This window comes from Anopheles ziemanni, chromosome 3 (assembly GCF_943734765.1).
Source record: "Anopheles ziemanni chromosome 3, idAnoZiCoDA_A2_x.2, whole genome shotgun sequence".
Taxonomy (NCBI): domain Eukaryota; kingdom Metazoa; phylum Arthropoda; class Insecta; order Diptera; family Culicidae; genus Anopheles; species Anopheles ziemanni.
This window is the reverse complement of record NC_080706.1, coordinates 16,566,500-16,590,002: the sequence shown is the minus strand read 5'-3', so window position 1 is coordinate 16,590,002 and position 23,503 is coordinate 16,566,500. Positions and strand designations below refer to the sequence as shown.

The window sequence follows — 23,503 nt, the reverse complement described above, 5'->3', positions numbered from 1 at the left end:
TATCCATCGATCTAGTCAACGAAATCGTGTACGAATACGCTAAACGTCAGCATGGCCGAGAAAGAATGCTTTCGTACGGCAGAGCCTTAAGGCTGCTGTCAGGGCTCTACCGCGTCAGGTTTTGACAGGCGAAAATGGATGGGATTTGACAGATGAAGTCGGTCGTTTGATTTTATCGTTCAATAAAATTAAAATCAAGCCCGAAATTGAGGCTTTTATACAAAATAAATAATAAAAATCATTCAAATTTCTTAGAGCTTTAAAAATAACAAAAATACTTGCGAATCTGACGTCCGATAGATATTGTGCGAACAAGGACTGATACCAGCCCTGTCGCTACCCTTTTAGCGGATATTTTTAATTTATCATTATGATCCCTTTTTATACAACAAAGACTAATATGTAAACATAGAAAACATTTAAAAAACACGTCATTTGCTCTTTAAAATATACTTTTTCAGTATTTTGCTTTGCAATTGGTAACACTGTATTCGGCGAAAATAAATTCGAACACGGACTGTGACGTTTCGAAATAAATTTGAAAAGCACGTTTAACTGCGTTAGCACACGGACTACGAATGGCAAATTGGCGAAGTCCAATAAGACGCAGTAAAAAATGTTCTCGTTCTATTTACACGATAAAAGAAGAATAAAGACAAATAACTTTATGTCGAATCGTGTAGTTGTCATCAACATGAAATAAAACTCTTAACGTATATTAAGCGTTATAGGTTGCATCGCTCTGGTTGGATAACATTAAGTTTTCACTGATTTGTTTTTTTATTATTACAATATTGATATAAGCTGCTGAATGCCGCCATATAGTGCCTTTCGCTTCTTAGAAGAACCGGCCATAAACAACTATTAATATCTTACACTTGGTAATCAACGCGCGCCTGGAGCTAAATCGACAGGAAGTTTGTATGCTTAGATATGATGATGGCGTCAGCGTCGGACCGACGACACTACAGCTGACTTCTCTCGACTGGTTTAAGTGGTAAAATGTCTTACACGGTACGAACGAATTTAGCAAGAGAGAATACTTAACATCAATACTACCATCAAACACTGGCCATGCCGGGTTGTTCGCCCAACCGTTCCACTCTCCTTGTGTTAAAATGACGCATGAGCGCGTGGTTTGAAATGAAAGATTTAGAAATTGATGCATTAAAGGACTGCGTCGGTGATAAAATGAAGAGACAAAAAAAAAACGGGATCACTGATGTTAAAACTATCAATGGGCGATAAACTTAACAGCTTACATACTAACACCAAGTGTGAACCTACCGTTATCATCATTATGTTCACACGTTGCACAACTAGTGGTAATTTTAACGTTTGCATTGATTCATTGACTAAATATCTGACACCCTACCAGGGAGGGGGGGATAGGTTTTTGTTTTGTAGTACATTTTCGTACTTCTATCATTTCATTTCCTCACAATCTATATTATCCAAGCACAACTAAACGCTATGATGCCTAACACTCTAACTTGGTTAGTTTTGCCTTTTTTTGTGTGTTACCTTTTCGTCTGTTCTGTTTTCCTGTTGTCTTTTCCATTCCTCCTACATTTTCTCCTTCTAAGATAGATTCAGACAGCAGCAGCACATTTAACAAATAATATCACCAATTTGCCTTATATCCTAACAATCCGTCGTTGTGAGCCGGGTTTCGCAGGTCTATTTGCCACGTTGTGGAATACGCATTTTGCATTGGCTTCGGTGAATCCTTCATGCAACGCACGAAGGATGAAAGCCCGCAAGATTGCCCGCTTCCGCTTTCTACTGCACCAAAGTCGCAACGGACTTCGGAGCAGCAATCGACGTCGATGTGGTGGACGACGGATCCGATCGCCGTCGGCTAGAGATCGTGGCGTTCGTTGAACCGCCCTTGCGTGACTGCAGCAATGGAGGAAGAAAGATCTTGCTGATACTTTCAATGTTCGAACGGCACAGTGGACAACGGTCACACCTGAGAGCGGGGAAGAAAGGAAAAAGTGAGTGACCTGTGTGAAGGAGGTTCGTTTGCAAATAAGCTCCCGGGGTATGATACTTACTGTACCGCGCATGACCGGCAGGCGGTCATATGCCCACAGGGCAGAAACGTCGTGTCGATCTCACCGTCGGCACAGATCGGACAGGTGATCGCCTCCCGTATCCGCTCGTCGAACATTCGCTCAAGCTTGCCGGCGTCGTCTTTTTGCAAACTCAGCGTTGCCTCGAGCCGACCGAGCGCAACCGCGGGACTTTCGGCCCCGTGCTCCTCGGCCCCGTTGCTGATCTCGATGCCGCGGGCATGCAGCGTCCGGCGGGCGGCATCGTACACCTCGCGGCAGGTGCGCTGAATGTCGAACACGTACCGCTTGCCCAGCTCGGTGTCCTCGTTGAACATCGACACGATCGTGCCCTTGAGGTCACGGATGAACTGCGTCGTCACGACGGGCCGGACCGTTTCGCACGAGTAGAAAACGTGCTTCTCCGTGATGGCCCGGTACAGGGAGGCGGCCGTGCGATGATTCGGTAACTTGAGCTCCACGTGCGTCTCCTCGTGTCGCTCGTCCATGTACGTCAGCCGGAAGGAACGCTTGATGGACTTGGCCGCTTTAACCGCGGTAAATGGGACGCTACACGGGAGAAAAGAAAAGAAAATGAGCATGTTAGTTAAATACGTCCATAAAGGGTCATCATCATCATCATCGTCGTGGATTTCACGACACCTACCTATACTTTTCATCGTCCTTCACAATCGTCAGTCCGTGCGGGCTGACACCGATCTTGCATACCACCGACGGCTCGGCAATCGTAACGCCCTCGAAGATTTCCTCCCCATACCCAACGAGACTGCACACTTCCTCCAGCAGCCAGTACTGTGCCGACGAGGCACTCATCTTGATTCGCGACAACTTCTCGTGCTCGATCGCAATCAACTGGTGGAAGTTTTCCGGCCGTACTGGAGGCTTTCCCTCCTCCGCCTCCTCATCAAATGCTGGCCGGAGTGCTCCGTACCGATGGTAAATGTTCTTTGGTGCTTTGCTGCTCAACTCGACCACGGAGCCGGCGGATGCGATAGTGGCCCCACCGCCGGTTGTGGTGGCCGTCGTTGGACCACCACTCGTCGCACCCGGACCCATATCATCCAAATGCCATCCGGTCGGCGGCGAAGAGCCACCGCCGCCGCTACTCTGCGAACTGACGCTGCCCCGTTTGCACTCGATCTCGGAACACTTCCGCTTCGAAGGGCGCCTTAGCTGCTGCGGTTGGGGTCTTCGTTCCGGCGTACTCGCCGCGCTAGCACTCGATTCCACCACGGACGACGATTGGCTTGCAGTGGCCGCCGTTTCCTCACTGCTAGCGGCCAGCGTTTGGACCGTCGCCGCCGGAACCTTTGTCGGATCGTACCGGAAACCGTCGGCCTGCAGGAGCAGTGCGGCCAGGTACGCCGCATTGGTCCAGCTCGAGGGCCGCAGGTGCCCGTCGAACAGCTCCTGGCGGGCCTGCATGTAGAACAGGCTGCGGACGCTGCTCTGCAGGATTAAATGCGCCGGCACCCAAAACTTTACCCGCAGCGAGAACACGATCGGATGTGTCCGATCGTTGGTGTAGAGGTGGAGTGGATTGCGCAGATTGATCCACTGCTTGGCGTTGCATTCGTCCACGTCCGCCACGCTGTCCCCGTCGCGCACTGGGATGAGACCGAAGTAATCCGTCTCACAGATGATTCCCAAATCAGCGCACACCTGAAAGGAGACGTAAGAATACATATTATATTAACATTCATGAAACATGTATTAAATAAAATGAATAAATATTGGAATATTTCAGGGAAGGAGAAAACATAACCTCAACGCATGTTGATGACTCCCACTCCTTCTTGGAATGCTCTTCGATACAGTAGCTTCACAAGCTTCCAGGGATATTAGCAAAACATATCCTTTCCCAGCAACAAACATCCTTCGAGCACTTTAAAAACCAATAAGTCAATTCGCAGGACCGGAAAAATAACCAAGCGGAACTTTACGACAAAACAACGTTCTCCTTTGTCCACGAAAGAGGAAGGCACTTTCAAGCAATCGATTTCTTTGTGAAGCCCATCTTTATCGTGCATTCACCCCCTTCTTCCGTTCCTCCCCCCCCACCAACCATGTGGCAACCAAAGATGGCAGACAGATGGAGCTTTGTGTATTGCAGTGTGTCCACGATGGGAGGTTGTCCCGCGTATGCACAAGTGTTTGGCGCAGTGCTAGAAAAACAACTCCCCGTCCGTTCGCATTGCAATGAAATGGAGAACATTCAGTTCCTCTGGGAGTGGCCATTTTTTTCGTTTTTGTTTTTTTGAGAAGGTTATTTTTGTGTTGTTGATTGTCCTCCCGCCACGAGGCCTCCCCCCACCGTCTATCGCGTTTTTGAGCGAACATATTTACCACCAGTTTCACGTGCCGATCGATCTTTCGAACCCAACCTCACCTATCTCGCCTATCCGAGACGAGTCAAAAAAAAAATTGTGTCCCCTAGTCACAGTGTCCCCGAGGTGTTTTCTTTATCAGTATCCCGGCTGGGAAATTGCTCTTTCCCGGGCGATTGTTCTGCTTATCAGCGGTTCCCTTCCCCCCCAAAAGCCGTACCGTTTGTCAACTACCCCTACTGGACCTATGATTGGTAAGGGGTTCGACCTGGTTCCGACCAGTCTTATCGTGCCTGTAAACTGTGTTGTTCTGCTATCCCCAAGTAAGGTGTGTTTGTGGTGGGTAAATATTTGATCCGCCATCTTCTCAAACTTTACAAAAAGCGCGCCTCTGTTGCCTCGTTCAATTCATTAACGAGGCGGGAATAAGTTCTCGAACCCGCCCCGGAGTCCCGCGCGTTCACGACGACCCGGGGGAGGTTTAAGTGTTAAACAAAGAAAAGTGCAGTGCATTCGATGCATGCATGAAAGTCTGTCTGGAGTCCGGCAAATATTAGATGTGTTATATCACTTGTTTGGATTGCGTAAATCTCGTGCAAGGGACACAATGGCAAACTTCTAATGATTGCTAACGATGTTGAATGAAGAAAACACGATTAATTTTAACCTCAAATGCAATTTTTGAACAAGGAACGCAACAATCCTCAGAATCTAAGATACTTCCAAACCTTCTGTACCTCTTTGGCACGTGTTTTCCATTCATTCGATGGTCATAACAGTGAAGTCAATAGCGCCATTTTCATTCAGAACCGGTTATTTTACGCACTCCCAGCCGAGGAACGGAAAGGCGAAGGATTTTCTGAATCTGAACAAAACAAGATAGAATGCAGTCTCCTTCAAATGGAGGCGTGTTCCAGAACCGAACGTCTTTACATAATCCGTTCGGGATGATACTAAATCATACTGTTTTCGAGAATATTGAGCTTACAACAACTCTGCCCAAAGGGGGATCGTGCCCAGTGGGAGTTGCCTTTTTCCGATTTGTGTGGGATTGTAAGCCAAGAAAGTCCACCACCATCATCAGCATCGAGATATCCGCGCATCCGCCGATGTTTACGAAATCGCTACGCATCCGTAATGAGCCCGCGGCGACTGGTTCCGAATTGTCCGACACACAAGGGGCTGCGTTGAGACGTCTCGAGGAGCATTTCGAACACAGGCTCGGTTCGAAGGCTCAAAGTGGAAAGCAAAACAGCGCAAGCAGTGATTTAAATGTAAGAAGATAAAAAACACACACACAGTAAAACCCGTTTCTCAGTGGAAGTTTATTTTGGAACCAGTCTTGTCGAGAACGGGGAACGCAAGAGGAAGCCAACGGGAACCAACGTAGGTGGAAAGGTGTCGACACCAGGGCCGGACACGACGCGACAAGGTGGGCGCTTCGGATGGGAGGCTTGTTATTTTTTTTCCCCCTTGTTCCTCTTGGTTTCAAGACTTTGCCGGTTGGTAATGAGTTTCGTGACAGAAGCCAGGCTCCGTTCGTCTGCGTTCGTTTTTCTTCCTTTCTGCAACACCGTGGTCACAACAACAAAACAAAAAAAACATGTTCTACGACCGGTCGCTGCTGGAAGGTCTTCGAAGAAAAGCTGGATCTTCTGGAGCTCCCGGCAACAGCGAATACACACCAAGTGGCCAGCACAGCGAGTGCGCGGTGAGGTGACCCACATTTTACAAAGCGCCATTGAAGTCCTCTAACAGGATGGTGTGTACAGAGAGGGAGAGAGAGATTGATAGTACACAAGCCACACAGTTCCCTTCATTAGGCTACACGAGGAAACCATCGGTGTCGGAAGGAGTAGGTTGTTTTTGCTCGTCGGGGAAAAGTCGACTATGCCATCATGAGAACTACCACCTTTTTTCCCCCCCCGTTTGTGTACACACCATCCGTTCCGTGCCGAGAGTGACTCATCACCTGATGGACACCTAATTATCGGGTAGTGTCACCTTGTCCTTTGATCGGAAAAGTGGCACTTCAAAGTCATTAAATTTTATCAACATTCTTTCCGGGCTGGTTTTTTTTTCGGTTCTGTGTAAAATTAAATTTCATCCTTTTCGGAAACGTTTAAATTTTAAATTAACACTTCCTTTCCACCAACACCACGTGCTGACCCCGCTGGGAGGAGAAATATGAAAGTTGGTTAGTATATAAGAAAAGAAAAAAAACACACCCCACCGTGTCCACTTGAAATCAACACTCAGCCGGTTACGAATGGGTGAACCAAACCAAACCAACCAACCAACCAACCTACCTACAACGGCCACATTATGCCGGGTGGACTTTGGACCTTTGTTTGTTTTCACATGGCGGCGGTTTGGTCCGTGCTGGCCGTGTCGTTGGTTTAACTCGCGATCGTTTGGAGGGCTTCGCGGACTTTCTTATCGAGGAGGTTCGTAAGGAAATGAAAATTCGGTTTGTTCGATGAAACGTACCAACGCAAACGCGTGCAAGGTGCGTAGTATATTTTCTGACGACCCTTAATTGACCGAGACAGTGGGGCTTATCGATTGATAAGCGCAGGTGATAGGCGGCTGGTGATACATCGACCATAAGTGCCATATCGAAGGCACCGAAGTGCTTGCATTTAGTGACCAACGAGCGCTTTCATCGTCTTTATGGGGCGTCACATTGCTGTCTGAAAACAAGCTAATAAAATTAGAAGGAAAAAATAGAGTACGTCCAACGATAACCAACTTAGTAGTACTTTAGCGTTAGCTTGTTTTTATAGAAAATCAATGGAATAGCGTTTCATTTAACGGTGAATGCTGCTAGCATTTGGTGGCATTGGAACTTAACGAGAATACAAGAGAGTGTCCTTCGAACTTTTATTCGGTTACAATCCGAGCTTGGGAGTTTGAGTCTCTTCCAACACGAAGGCTTGTTATGCTTGGGAATGCCTTCATTTCCATATCATTATGATCAAGGGTGGAGGTGGACAAAACTCTTGCCAACAATTCTAAAGCTAGCATTATGTTGAAGAAACATTTACAGTTACAAATTTCATTAAATTCTGAATTTTTAAAATTTTAATTAAGAAACCGTGAGCTATTACCACGGAAGGTTCTAATCTTATCTAATGCCCCACTAAAAGATAACCATATGACAACTTCTTTCCGCGAGTCGCGAATTTTGTTGAGGTAAGCACGTGTGTGTGTGTATAAATATCCGACACCTGTTCACTTCACCATGAGCGCATCTCGATGGTGGCGCCTCATCATCATCATCACGTTTCTACACACACACACACCTAGGCGGCCAACATATGCGGCGTTGAAGTTAGTTCCAAAACTACGAAAATTGGACTTTGAACGGTTGGGTGAAGCGAACGGCGTTGGACTTTGGACCAAGCCAGCCCCCTCTCCCCGCCCCACTTCACCAGCGTGGTTCCCCCGCGGGCCTTACCATCCCCGTTTTCACACTAGACAACAACCTCCTAACCGGCATATGGCAGGCAGAATCCAACCACCGAACACGACCCACACCAATTTGGCGTGTGTTTTTGCCGCCGCGAGCCGTTTCGAATGCTTCAACAACAACACCTCAACAAACGGCCGAAGTAGGAATAAAAAAACAATAAACGGGAGGAAGGGCAAACAACTCTCGCGTTGTGGGGTGGGGTAAATAAAATGTACGGGTTGTAAAACATACAAAGCAATGGACTGAAGGAAGGGAAGAGTTTACTACTCGCTGCCGGCTTTTGGCTCGCGGACGCGATCGCGATCGTCGCGGCTTATGAGCGATCCGAGTGGACAGCTCCATCATTTCACGCATACTCCAAAAGGCTCCGACGCGAGGCAGTGGATCAAAGGCGAGGCCCGTGCAGTGGATTTCGATGCGGTCACGTTTTCTCGTATTCAAAACCCGCGCGAGAAACCGAGCCCGGGCTTCAGAGTACGCACACATCAACGGAAATGATCCGCTGGCTGCAGTGCGACGGCTGTTGCTAGGCGACCGAAATGCGTCGATGAGTAGTGCGAGTGACGGATGGTGGAACATGGTGGCCGCGGCCATCATCGCCGGTCAAAGTACGACGCCGTCGATCGACGGTTGACCGGGCGCGCCGCGTCCGCAGCGAGGAGAGGTCGCTGGCGATGACATCATCTCTTTGTTGGCCACCGACGTGGAATGTAGCGTCCAGTCAGCTGCACCGATGAACACTCTCACACAGTGTATATATCTCGTGCCCTCCATCCGAATCCGATCATATGGTAAAGCACGTGTCCAGCGCGCGCGCTCGCTCTCTGATACCAATTAGACGTGATCACTATCGATCACGGGCGATGACAGACGGATCGTTTGATGACCGCTTGATGCAGGTACGTTGGAGGGGACAACTGTGGGTGGATCTTTTCGAGCATATGCACATTAACGAGCCAAAGTCCATTGGCCCAAAGTGATGATATTTGGGATTGGATGATTGAAACTTTCGGGAAAATGCCACCCTCATGTCAATTGAAGGTTATGTTTGCACAATTGACAATTCCATTACGATATTCGAGGCTGACCAGGACAAATTCGAAGCTTCTCGTGCACCAAAATGTGGTTGAATATATTTTTCCTGTGTGCCAACTTCTCATCCCCTGGCCAATGGATGATGGACTCGAGTGGACGACAATGACGTGAGAAGCGGGAAAGAAGAAAAAAATGTCTCCACGAAGCTGTCAATTGTTCCGACCACTTTTTGGCGACGGTGCGGGACTACAAAGTGTATGGAGAAAGGTGCTACTTAAAATCTCATTAACATTAACAAGACAATGATGATCTAATCGACCGAACCGACCGACACCCCCCTGGCGATTGTTCGAGAAGGTTTATCCATGGTGTCGTCATGCAAACGTGAGATTTTAGGAAGGCTAAGTGCGAGTTCTTTTTCCCAAGAAGTCGGTTATCCGTTGGCTGATAAACGTAAACCCCGACTCGCTTTCTACACAACCAGACGACGAGTCCTCCGCAGCTATGGCGGCCTGCATTAGTCACCCGAGCGCGTAGCTGGGATTGGAGGGGGCTTGGCATTAAATTAGGGCAAGAATAAATGCAAAGACACTCGACACACAAGTTGCGAACTTGTTTGTTTGTTTGTTTGTTAGGTTTCCCTAAACGAACCCAACGTGGGCACATTTTCTAACGTGTTTAGCATTTGAAATTCAAACCATTGGAAATTCAAATTGCTTCAACTTAATTATTCTTTCTCCGCGATGGGGGGTAGACAAACATTCCCGGTGCCTCCTCGCCCAAAGTTCTTCCCCAGAACCAACGGTTGAACGTGCCCGAGAGCTTTGAATAATCAATAGCCGCAAAGGGCCATCTTCCAGCGTGCCGGCCACCGAATACCTTGAACCGGGCGCGGGTGAACGATCCTGCCTGCCTCAATCCGGGGGTTGGGTTGAGGATCCTAGAGGTGCTACTGCGAGCCGAAAGTAAACAGTATAACCGTTTCGGGGAATGCGTCGAATAAAGTATCCAGATCCTTTGCGACAGAACGCGACGTTACGCCGTTGCCGGGAATGCAAATCATCCGAAGGACCAATGGTGGAGTTTGTAAGTTAAATAGGCATAATGTTTGTGTGCTATGAATAATCCTCGCTTTTGCGACAAGGGCTAATCTATCCGTAATTGATTGACAACTTTTTAGATGGACTTTGAAGTGTATCGTTTCATTTATTACTGACACAGCTGACCTTTCAACAAGCGGCATTCACGATCGCACACGTGCACTGGGCAAATAATTTGTACCGTTCGTAAACACCTGGCACGGTAATCCATCGAACTGCCCTGTGCCATTTAACACACAGTCCTCGTGTTATGTTTCCGCCTTCACACTACCAGCGGCATGTGCCAACCGCATGCTGCCTTTTGAGTTTTTGAGGTAAATTATCGTATTTCGAGGAACCCCCGCTGAAGAAAGCTAAGAAACGGAACGGGTGGAGGAAAAACCCCGGGGTCCAAAGTCTAGTCCACCCCGTGCCAAGTTGGGTGGTGAGGTAAGCGTACGCCAGTAGCGCGTGTACCGTTGTAAGTAAGACTTGCTCTTTTTTCTCTCTCCCTACTATTCGCCAAGTCATATCCACGCGAAATCTACGATGGTTTCTTTACACCAAGAAAACCAAAAGCAACTGATTCCGGTGCTGACACACAGACCTACAACACAACGCAATCCTAAATTCACCACTTGTTTCCGCCGGATCTAGATGGTTCCGCCTTTCCCGGTACCTCGCCTTAATCCGGGGGGAGGATTTAGTATAACCTCTTTTCTTCTTGCGTGTGTGTGTGTGTGTTGGTACTATTTACCATTAGTCGTCGCTTTTCGGTTAAATTCCACGGTGACAAACACCCCCGGGATTATGCAGATGTGGGGAAATCCCGAGGCGTTCCCTCGCCCGGGGGGCTAAATTCTGCCCGAGTCATGGTTCATCAGCCCTAAAACATTAGACAACAGAGCTCCACTAATCGGGTATATCTTATCAATCCCTGGGACGCACTCCTTACCTTCCAATGTCCCGGTGTAACCCGGTACGAAATTCGGGTGAAGGTGAACCAGGCATAAGGCACTGGGCCGAGAGATTAGGGCCGGTCTCGTGCCGAGGTTTGAAACGAGCCAGCAAAACACAAATTGCTCCTTTTCATGCACCCGGATCGATTGTGGCCAAATTGGATATATCATGCCCGGGGAGCTGGGATTTCACCGGAAGGCTTTTTTTTTCGACCGAAAGAGATAAGTTCGATGAGCTTGAGTGCGAAAGGATTTAAGCTTTATCTAGATTTGATATCATAATTATTTTCCACAAGCGTGTTTTACACCGAGGAAAAATTCAATTAATTAACGTTTCAATCCCATTCTCCTTCATGTAATTGACAAACGTGCCAAATGATAAACGTAATCGACCGTTGAACGTGTGGACACAATGACGAGCCAAAAGCCCATAACTGGACAAACATTCACAGTTCAGGAAGGAGCTTAAAGGGCGTCAAATCTAATCATAATCAGTGATTAAATAGAAACAATGTAGCGTACGTTAGAAAAGAACTAAATGAATGATAAATCTTTTTACTTTGTATACGCAACGAGTCAAGATGAGGAAACATTTAACCTGCGAACTGGCGGTGCGCCTCATAGTGAGAACTCAATTGCCGGCATATCCAACCATTTCGTGCGATCGTGTCGATAGTCACGTAACGCACTTGCAGTTGCCAGGCTCGTGCTGCTATGCATGTTCGTTATTCCAACCATTGCCTTCCCCCTCTCTCACCCCTCTCTTTACTCACGAAAATTGCATCAATCACCATCATCCTCATCATCCTCATCATCGTCAGCATCATTCTCACGATCGAAATTCCGACGATTAGGTATGGGTGGTTTTTGTTTTTTGCAGTACCCTTTTTGCCTGTCAGCGAAAGCGGTGACCTTTACCAAAGGTTACGCTGGCTTGCCGGCAACGCTGCTGGCGTTCCGAGATCCCCCCTCCCGGAGTGGGGGAAAATGCGGTCTGCAGGGAGGGGGGCGATCTTAAACCGGTTCCGGTGATTTGATTGAAGGATTTTTGCGCCGCGTTATGTCGGTGGTACGGGTGCTTTTGTTCGTAACTGTGTTCATTATTTTCGTTATTTTGCTCACATTGGCTAAGGACAACTACTCTTTGTTTTTACTCTCAGCAGGTCACCTTATAACGCACACTACTGAATGAGCCACCGAAGCCACCCCCACGTAAATCGATGCACGGGAAACCCTAAGGAAGGACCACCTGGAAACACATTTTCGCCGGCCGGAAATTGAAGGAAAAGCAAACCCGCCAAAAATGGTGGTTTGTAGCCGATTCAGCCTGAAGTACTCGTAGAAGTAGCTGAGGATGGGGGGTTTTCGCGGGGCGGAAGCCATAAAAAATCTTACCCAATTTGGCAGAAAATGAAACCGAAACACAATTTGTGTGCCAGGGAAAAAATGCACACTCACACCGGGTGGTGACAACTAAATGTTGTTGAAGCAATATTTGTACATTTGCTGGCAATTTATTTTCACAAACTTTGTGGGCAATTTGAAAACCTAAAAAAAACACCACAACGAAGGCAGTTTTGCTTCAAAGTGGGTCAGTTAAAAATTTAATTTAAATGAATTAATAAAATTACCCATGATTGTAGCCAACATTTTGTTGACGCAAAATGAATAACCATCTTACAGCTTCAAGCAACATTAACCTCCCATAAATTAGGTATACATTACCAACCGGAAGTGCGAACCTGTGAAGCTTTAATGTGGCTTTTTGTGTATTCGCTGACATCAGGAAATCAGTTCCAGCTTGGGAGAGATCTTGTACTCTTCAAGATCACTTTATGATACCATTAAAAATGCTTACGCGGACTTCCCCTGGAGTGCACCCGAGATAGTGAGATTGTAATCGCTGCAGTCATCGGTGATTCCGCGCCAATTTAGCGCGTTTCTCGGTCGACCAAAACCCGGCCGATCTTCCCCCCACCCCACCCGGGTACGATCCGATCCTCTCGCCCCTCGGTGCAATGATGCAGTTTTTTAGTACACTTTGTCTAGGTGTTGGTGTTTGCCCAGCTAGCGTACGGCCTTTCCGAAGACGCTGCCAGCTGCCAGCTGACACACGCGAGTATCGGAGTAATATTTCCTTTGCCACGCCGCCCCACCAACGTTCCCCCGGTCCCCCTCCCCGGTGGGGTTTCGCTGCCGTAATATCCACACCCCAAACAGTCCGTCGTCGAGTCGTTGTTTGCACTCGCTTCTGGTGTGTGTGTGTGTGTTTTGCTGCCCCTGCACCGGCAGCAGCCATATTGGAGCACATGTTTCGCGAGTGATCTCGGGTCCAAAGTCCAAGCCATTTTCTCGCTGGTTGCTGTTTGCAGTTGTATCGAAGCGAAACGCGCGCGCAGCAGCAGCACTCTGTCTAGCTCTCGCTCCCGCGCACAGCACGCTTTGCTGGTGGATCCGCGTGCCGCCGCGTAACGCCGAACAACTGGTTGGTCATGGCCCCCCCGTTCCCATACACGCCCGGCGGCGTTTACCGGCGTCGGAAGTCAAAAATGTAGTTTACCGGAGGACAGTGCCAAGCGCGTGGGGACGCTTAAATGCCTCTTGTTATTCTCAAATGCCATCACTTGGGTGATCATATTTCATGTCCAAATTAAACACCGATCTACACTACACAAGCCATTTAGGGGCTCTCTGATGATGATCGAGTTGAAAAGTAGAACAAATCCACCAGTATTACAATCCTTTCGAAAACCACTTTCGATGACCTTCATTGCATGGCTACACATGAAGAGCAGAGGGATTGTAAAGCGAAAAACACACACGGAAAACAAGAATCGGAAACCATCGGCGTCCGTAGGCCACGAAGAAGCGGTCAAGGAAACCAAAGGATATTGCTCAGCATTTCAACAGCTCATTCCACCAGGAATAGGAACGAAATGAAGATCATCATCATCAAGAGAGAGAGGGAGAGTGTGTAAATCCATATTATAGTATTTCTTGACTACCTGAGGGGAATGGATATGACTGGTATTATGCCACCGAGGGTGGTCTAAGGCTAAGTATTCTGAGTCCGTGTCTCTCATTTAGCTGCGCTACTCTCTATATCGGTTTCATCCAAACTGCGACCCGGTACCAAAGTCTACGAAGAAAGACGCCGGACATATGTGTGTATATATATATTAGCGTGCGCTTCAAATGGTCCCTCCTCCGCCATGTCGGTCGCGCCTATCACCGCCATTAGAAAAAAAGGGGAGGGATAAAAATAAACTTTTATTTTTACGACACTTTTACACAAATGTAACCAACCAACGTGAATGCGAACCGAACGAACGCTGCTCTCTCCTAAACGATTGCATCTTGGTGAACCGTTTGGGTTGCAGGCATTCGGAAAAACAGTTGGAAAACCGATTCTGGCCTCGACGATCGCTTTTCGATGCTGCTTGAGGAGGTATGTTGTTTTCCGATTCGGTTGGCAAACATTGAATGAGAACTAGGGCCACCTGAGAGTCCGACGAGTACCCAGGAGAGTCGACTAGAATCGATACAAAGTTGTTCGCCTGTTTTATTATGCGATCGAGCTCGGGTGATCTCATCATTTTTCAAGATTAATCTACATCTTCAGAACGACACAGGTCTTACACAATCCTGCCCCCGACGATGCGCTGTACTCTTATCCGAGATCCGAGCGGGACTTATGACGTCGACGCGACTGATGCTGGCGTTACACGATTGCGTTTGGAAAAACCACCCTTGTGTCTATGCCGGCCAACTGCCAACCAACGCCCACCGCTCGCCTCCCCCTAACCCCACCCCGACCGTTGTGATTCTTTGTTGATGCACAGTTTTGCGGTCACTCAACCCGAATGGCCCCCACCGCGAGGAGCAAACGAACATTATTAACAACCTACCCTAGATACGCGATAAACAGCTCAGCAACAAGCAAAGCGACGACAACGACCGACCGAACGACCCGATGATTACGAGGTGGCTATACAGTGGCTTAAATCGTTCGGAATCGAGCCCTAACATCGAGCCTCCCCTCATCGCCACTCCCATCGTCGTCGGGGTGTACGTTCGATGCTGGCGCAATTGAATCACAACCGTCGCCCTTTTGAAAACCACCGTCGACGGCATTCAATTGTGGGTTTGCAGGGATGGTACCACACACCGGGCATGGATGGCAAAGGAGGTCTTAAAAAATGACAATAATCACGGACCATTTGCGGCCGCCGACTGAACCAATTACACACAACACCCGTCGGGGCTGGTACACTATAACAAGGGCGACTAAGGATTGTACCGTTAGCGGAAACACCAGCGGACACCGGTAGTCGTTGTGGATTATTCATGACCGATATCGAGCCGGAGCACTCTAGCTGGTGGTAATGGCTGCGGTTTCCTGGTTGGGACGAGTGGTTGTACGCAGGCCCTTCACGCAATAGGTAACGCATTGGATCCGCAATGCTTGTGAATTCATTGTAGAAACCTCAGAAAGAAACACTGAAGAGAACTCCAATCTTGTTTAAAACCAGAAATAATTCCTAGCCAAGATTATGACATAACCTAAAACATCCTGGGTGTAAAGCAAAACATTTTTACTGTGTTCTTTATTACTTCTGACTTGCGAAATGGATGCTAATGGGTCTGTTTGGAAATCGAGGTACTGGGATTAAGATAAGGAAATAAAACTCCTATACCTAGGCATCAAGGAAGTGCCAGAGAAGAACTTAATTATGCGTCCGTTTGCGACTTTTTCTTCTCAGATTCTCCCATTCCTACCGTCGACTTTGTGTATGTGGTACCCGATTTCAAAACAACTAGGGACAACATCCACTTCTAATCCCACACCGTGCGCGTTTAGTTCTTTGTGAGTTCACCCCTAAAGCTGGACCCGCACGTTTAATGTATTCTCGTTTATTTGCGCTACTCATTAGGCAGTAAAATGAATCGCGGTTGTTTTGCGGCGAGAACATCAAAAACCCACACTCCCTTCCTCCCCATTGGCGTGACGGAACGTGTGGAACATGGCATAGGCTAACGTTTGCTAATCAATTCCTACCCGGTGGGCACGTTTACGGACGCCATATTTCCTGGTCAAGCGAACGGTTCGAACGTCGGGCAGCACAACAAGTAGCCGGCCGGAGTTGCTGAGAGAAGCCGGGGTTTTAGGTTCGGGAGGTGGCAAAGAGTGCAACGATGGAGCCATTCATCAACTCCAAGGACTCGCACGCAACGCACGCACCACCGTACGGCCGGTTAAGTCGAGGAGTCGGTTTGTATAGGACTTAGACGGCGTGCTGAATACACCTCCGTTACCCAAAGGGTACGACGACTTTCGGACCTTAACTAATGAGGCACGCAAAAAGAAACTTAGTCAACTGGTCGTTGGGGATTAATTATTCGTCCGATTTCGGCGGGGCCGTCCAAGTGGCGTCCAATTACAAACAACAAAGAACGGAGGTGTGGTCACACCCCGCCTTTGCCTCGAATTTGTTCTGTCCACCATTGTGCAATCGCAATACATATTCTGTCCCGACAACAACCCAACAAACCCGAAACTCCGCTGATGCCTGACCTGGCATCATCATCATCATCACTCTGGTGTCACTTTCGGGGTGGGTGTAATAGGGCACGTTTTAACGTTCGCGAAAAAAATTTCATCCGATTAACACCCGGCCGCGGGGTCGCGTGATGAGGGGATGGTGAAGGTGACCACAGGAGGTTCTCGAAAACAACCTTATGTGCTGCCGGGTTTTTATAGAGAGAGAGAGTTTGGTTGCCACTTCACCCCCTCTCAGTGGTGTCTTCAAACCAAATGTTTCGGGTTTTAATGCGCAGTACGCGACACAATCACCTTCGCACGATAACGCAAGTATCGTCCCCCCGATCCACCACCCCCTTCATCCTTCCCCGGTCCCGGGGGTGGTGGCTTATCAACCACTCGAAGTTGTTAAGTTTGTTGTTGACTGTGGCGAGAAGCGAAAAAAAAACTGGGGAGGGCCGCCGATGTGAGACATTCTGGGATGGTGGTGAAATATATGGCCAATACGCACCGAGAGAAAAAGCCCGAGGAATCTGAAATAAAAAGAAGCTTAATCATACCGCCATCAAAAAAGATAAAGTGTGCGAACTTCCTTCACGTCTCTCTCTGGGTCGTCCGCTGCCGGCGAAGGTCGAACAATCGGTATTTCGGGCCACCGCTCCCTTTATCTTCTTCGCCCAGATGAAGATGAAGATTGGTTTAGCATATTGTTTTCATTCGGAAATCCCCCCGGTCGCGTCCCGCCATCGCCACGGGGGGAATGTTCTTCTCAGCCACGCTCAACTCGAAAAACAGTGCGTAACGCACAAACCGGGAGCGAAACACTTGAGCCAATTTACATGGCCGCCACAACCACATTTACATCTACCGGGAGGGGTCGAGAGACAGATTGCGAAATGGAAAAGATGGCGCAGCAGACCGCGGGTAGGACACCACGCCGGCCGGGGGAGCATAATAATATTTACGACACCCAAATTGGGGACGATGATATTTTGCTCGCCAATTACGCCACGGCGGGCCGGCGGTGGAAGGAAGGCACAGATAATGCGGGGTTTATTTATTTATTTTGATAGACAAATAAAGGGATAGACTCGGGCGTCCTGTGTCGGGACCGAAAATTGACTCAACCAATGATGATGGTTGGCCTTTGGTGATTTGCACGGTGCGATTTGCGTGTCCCGGTCCGGACGGTCTAATTGGACCGGCAAATGTTCCCACCAGGACACGCAAACAATAACAACTTCCTCGGCGAACACGGCGGAAAAGGGGGGACTGACCGAAGGAATCGGGCTCGCTAAAAAAGGGAAGGTCCTGAATATGGAACACCATCGGGCAAATATCAAATGGCACATCATATTTAGCATGTTCGTGCGAATAAAAGGCTCTAATGAAATTGATTCGAACGTGTCTATCGGTGCGACACAAAGCAAAGCCTACCCCGATGTCCATATAGAGCAGTGATGTCAAACTCGTTTCACTTCGCGGGCCGAATTTCTTCCCAAAATAGGTTCGCGGGCCGCATTTCCTCCCAAAATAGGTTCGCGGGCCAAACCATATAATTGATTGGATTGATGAAAATAGGTTCTTATCTATGTGGTTTTATCTTAACAGCCAATCATGTTTCACATTTTCACATTTTTTCATATTTTAAGAAGTAATCTTATAAAATATATATTGTGTATTTTGGTAAAGATTTTAGAAAAGTAAAGGTATATAATTACAATAGCTAACTTATTTCTCCGGAGCTGTTATTTTGTTTGGAATGGTCTTGTAGTTCATCACGTTTGTCTTCTATAAACACTATTTATCCCCTTCTAGAAAAATCTGCGTAAAACCTTTGCTGTTGTCATCCGCTATATGTCGGCGTGATGTGGATCAAAGTTGCATATCACTTTCTTATTGAAATTGTTTAAATTGACATTCGTTCAGTTCTCTTGCAATTCGCAGTTCGTGAAGCGATTTACATTAATTATTTTCCTGTTGAAAGGAAAGTCAATACTCAAGGATCCAGACTTTCGATGTATTGTTTCAAAGGGGTCGCGGGCCGCACCCAATGCTCTTGCGGGCCGCATGTGGCCCGCGGGCCGCATGTTTGACATCCCTGATATAGAGTTTTGCATAAGAGTCGCATGCAAAAAATCCCTAATTTCCTCTACCACCCGGGAGTCACTTTAAAGCTGTCATCGCGCCCCAACTGTTTCCCGACGTGAAACAAATGTTAGCAGCATCCAACGAATTGCCGTTTGATTGGACTCCACGAACTGATAAAGCAACTGCGCGATTGTGCACGAGTGAGTTTTCACACCCCGTTACCGGCCGATCGGTTCGAGGAAACGTTTTGCGACCGGCTGACTGATTAAGGTTATCTCGAACCTATGGCCGTAGTCCATTCACGATTCTCGTATTTGCCAAGATGCAAACAGCACGGGAGGGTTTCCACAAAGGTGGAAGTGATCCCTCCAGCATGCGTTTGAAGTTTGCAGGCAAAAATAAAGTGTTGACTGTTTGTGGGAATGCGGGTCGCTTACTGCTGCTGTCGGATTGGGGCCGATAAGCATCCCTTGTTCAGGGGTATCAACAAGGTACGTCTGACGGCAGCAATTTTATTGTTCACTGCACTCTGATAACCTTTTTGTGGTTGCGTTGATATGTGGGGAGGGAGGTTTTTCAGCCGAGCATTCAACTCCCTGAGGTTTGCGGGTGCTGTTCCCTATTGTTGTCTGCATTGCAAGCAAACAGCATTAACAGTCCTCTCGGGTAGGCTAATAGTAATCGGGCGGCAAACATTAAACGGTCAAACAAGGAAGCGAACGGTAACGGTGATCAACCCATGACCCGCTTTTAAATTTACAACCCACACAAATCCCGATAAGGATAAACCAATCATCATGAAAGTCATTCACTAGTAAGTTTATTGAAGGTGCGATCCTTGTAAAAGCTCGGTCAGTGTAGGTGGACCTTTGGCCTGCACCACCCACCAGTGTGGTCGAGAGAGGGAGAGAGAGTGAGCGCGATTAGAGCTAGAGAATGCCAGGCCACTGCCAGGCCAGGGTCGTTGGTCTCGAGCCCAATGATAAGGACGCCAACCGGCCGGTGTGGTTACAAGGAGTTCACGAGGCCATCGTGTGGTTAAGTCCACTCCCTTTTTTTTGTTAGTTCGTATTTTATTGCAGCCCCTAATCAGCCTGGTGGTTAATCAGCACCAGGAATGGAAGGCACGGAAGGGTAAGAAAGTGGTTGGCTTGTTGCCTGGCGAGTTTTCCATCCCCTTGGAGGCTGGTCTCTCGGGCCGGTGATGATAACGAGCGGCATTGAGCCAGTGGGGGGTACAGAGTTGTTTTTCTGCAACTCAAGAAGGTTATACGTCGGCTTTGGTGACATTTCGCTTATCGCCCCACAGCGTTTTGGTCAGCTTGGGGTCGATACAAAACTGCATAAGGGTTTTCCGGAAGGTTTCAACGTCTTGAAGGTAATCCCCAAATGTCCTTCCTGTTTACAAGAAAATATTTACAACCTTCTGTCAACTGACACGCAGGATTACCCTTTGTTGCCTAAGCCCCCAACCAAGGTTCTTGCTCGTCTTCCAGCTGACGCTTCACGGGGGCTTGATGCCTTCGATTTAATTACATATTTATTCACCACACGATGCCCGTAGATGGACATCTGGATGGAATGCTGCCGGTGCAGCGAGCGGATTAGCACCCGAGTGCATCAAGACGGCGTCGTGTCCGCATTTAGGAGCGTGACACTGTTTTTGAAATCAGTAGCTCTCTCGGTTCCCTGCTCGGTTGATGGGGAGATTATGATGGCTGCCTGGTGGGATGTTTTATTGGTAGAGATTAGACAGTCCGGCGATAATGAGGCAATATAAATTTAATTGCGAAACGCTGCTGTCTGTCGCTCGGTGGTGGAAGATGATGGTGCCCTTGAGTCGATATAGCTTCGTGTAAGTTGTAGTTTACTTGTAATACGGAATTATATAACAATCCATTGGGCAGATGAGCGGAGTGCAAACGCAAATATCTATTTAATTGCATTCGCTTCACATCTTACACAAAGATGCATCCCGCCGTTGGTGGGGACGGAAGGCCTGTGGTGGGATTTACCGCGAAGGCATCTAGGCAAGAAATGCATCCAACGCCCACATACGCTCAAGTTGCATCATTCTAATCTCACGAGGGTTTTCGATGGTCTGCCCAACCTTTGTACCCGCGGACCCTCGTGTCCTTACGAGTGTGCGGTTGGTTGGGAGATGCGTTACCCCAAATTCCTTCGCTGCGTTTGGCTTTCCTAGAAAAGAAAAACCGACCGCCACAACAACAAACCGTGTGACTAATTATAGTGACCTCCCGGTGGTTGTGGTTCCGTTGCGGTGCTTCGCTAAAACATTAAAAAGCAACAACAAGATAGAACGTTTAACAATAGGCAAAGCTGTACCGATTCGGCGCCATCAATTGCGAACCAACTGCGGTACTACCGAATGCACATTTAGGTGAACGGAAAATCGAACGATCAAAGTGCAAGTGGTGTTTGCACACATTTTTTTTCGCTCTCCCCCTCTTTGCAACCCAAGGTATGGTGTTGGGGTTTGGTGAAGAGAAGCCATGAAGGGACCATCATGGTTCGCTGTGGGGTTTCCCTCTGGCATCTCGATTTCTGTGCGAGCATGTGCATTAAACTGCATCAAGAGGTTCTGTGTGTATGTGTGTGTGTGTGTGCCAACCCACCCTTCCACGACGGAGGGCCACCCTTCGTGGTTTGTTGTTTGCAGGTTCAACTTGCTCTTTTCCACTTCCTGCGAAAACCACTACCAGGCCAGACAAGCAGGCGCCAATCAGCTGCCCGCAGATGTTCGAACTCTTTGTTGTTACCATGTTTATGGGTAGCAATATTTTTTACCCATTTCCACTTTTATTTTACCGACTTTTCTACACCGAAGAAGACACCTTTCCTAGTGATTGGACGTGGATGGACATACCTTTTCCAGACACTCCTGGCTAATCCGTTTCGGATCGCACTGCACGCCGGATGTCGTCCCGTTGGGAAGATTCACTAGGCACCACATTTTGAGGCGTTTCTAGGATACACTTTTACTTTTCACAGTACACTTTGATGCATTCCCTTTGGGTGTGTGTGAGGAATGTGTGCTTGTTCTTCCTTTGTTGCCACCAATTTACCACCGTTCGATTATTGTGTATAAAAATGTTTCTTCACTCAAGTGAAAACGCTAATATTTTTGGTAAAATTGTTTGGTTTCTGTTCTCGAATTCTTTTTCCTTCGTTTCTGTGCGTCACGAGATGCCGAAATGCCTCGTTCTAGCGCTTCAAGGATATCTACAGGACCTCCGATTATACCGCGCACTCTCTCGCCACTGTATTGAGGTAAAATTACCAGCGTATGGATTTTTCCTTCGTCGATCGACTAAGCAAATGCCTTTTTTTCACCTCCTTTCCACTACGAAAACGGATGCCTTCGCTGGGGGAAAATTCCCAAAATACTGACAAGTTACTTTAGTAACGCGCAAAGTGGCGTACCTTCACCGGAGTGTCTTTTGCATTTGGAGCGCTCTTTTCTTCCCGTACACCGTTTTATAACGCGAACTGTGTGTTTATCGTTTCACCGTCACTTGTACTGCACCGAGCTGCATCTTTACAACGCGAGATCTGATCGCGACTGAGACGTCCATGCTGGGCACCGTCTTGTTTACGAATGAAATGGATCGCACGAACATTGCGAGTAGTGTTGGCAGAATCGGGATTCGGAAGACCCGAAGATTTGATCCCTAGAAGGATTCCAAAGATTCGAATCCCACCGACGGATTCCAAAGATTTGACTCAATTCAGATTTGATTTCTTTGGGACTTGATTTGATTCGGTTCTGACCTGATCCGAAATTATTCGAATTTGATGCGAGTGGAGTTTGTCACGGAACGAGTCGTTCTAGAGACAACGTGGTTGATTTCAGTTTACTCAAATCGAACGCTGCGTAGAATGGATTGGACATAGATTGAGTTTTTTGCGCGATTTGCTACTTAGGCTCTACAAAAATTCTTCGAACCTATTTTAACAAAGAAATACGGTAGAATGTCATTTATCCTAGGTGTTCTACTCAACCCAACCCATTTAGCCCTCGGAGTGACAATGATTCAAACCAGGACCTGATTTACAGTTTAGCCGGATTCTGATTAAAACTATTACTCTACATTGATCATCTTCTTAAGACAGTGTTGCATACAAAAATAATTGTGCCCGATTTTCAATGCCTGCGAAGAGCTTCGTTTCCTTACGTTAACAGATTATCACGATCAACAGAACTACTTACAGCGGTGAACCTCACAATGGAAATATGTACACGTTTTTGTTAAGGAAAAGCGTGTTGTGTTTTGATGAGGATACAGATTACGATAAATGATTTCCAGACCGACATTGACTGGTTAACATCGTCTCGCGACTGTTTGATGGATTGGGGTTCGGAATTGGGGATTTGGTTTACCCACCACAAGAATGAAGCTGCACGCCAAAATGGCATCAACAAGATTCAAAAACCTTTATCATAACTTGAAAGAATGGCTGACATAGCTAAATTGCTAACAACTTTTTAGTGCCTCGGTCAATCTCAGCATCAGACCCCTCAAATGAAAGGTCTTTTGAAGACAGATAACTCTGGACTTTTTAAAACACATAACTTTGTGTAACAACAGATTTGGGTTACTCCCTCGGAATCGAAATGAAACAGCTTCCACCGGGAGTGCATGGCGATAACGATATTGATGATTCAGAGGACCATTCACAGAATCGAAATAGCCTTTGTATTAATACAACATTTGATTGTTACTTTAAAAAATGGTATGAAAAATCGGCAAGTTAGGTAAGCACGCATGATATGACGGATTGGGATTCGGGTTCGAAGGTTCGAATCTCAGAATGGATTTGAATCGAAAGATTCGAATCCCTGCAGGGATTCAGTTTCCTAGCTCCTAGATCACTAGCACTAACATTACGAGCTTTTAA

The 23,503-nt window shown here is 47.5% G+C and overlaps 1 protein-coding gene across 1 annotated transcript; it reads right to left on the bottom strand.

Annotated features, from left to right (window-relative positions):
• Positions 1-1,216: 1,216 nt before the first annotated feature.
• LOC131289334 (E3 ubiquitin-protein ligase MYLIP) lies at positions 1,217-21,753 on the bottom strand. The gene is made up of 4 exons (XM_058318568.1): positions 21,471-21,753; positions 2,722-3,737; positions 2,058-2,624; positions 1,217-1,972 (listed from the first exon to the last, which is right to left on the bottom strand). The coding sequence occupies exons 1-4, from the start codon at positions 21,555-21,557 to the stop codon at positions 1,783-1,785; spliced, it is 1,860 nt and encodes a 619-aa protein (XP_058174551.1). The 5' UTR covers positions 21,558-21,753; the 3' UTR covers positions 1,217-1,782.
• Positions 21,754-23,503: the final 1,750 nt, after the last annotated feature.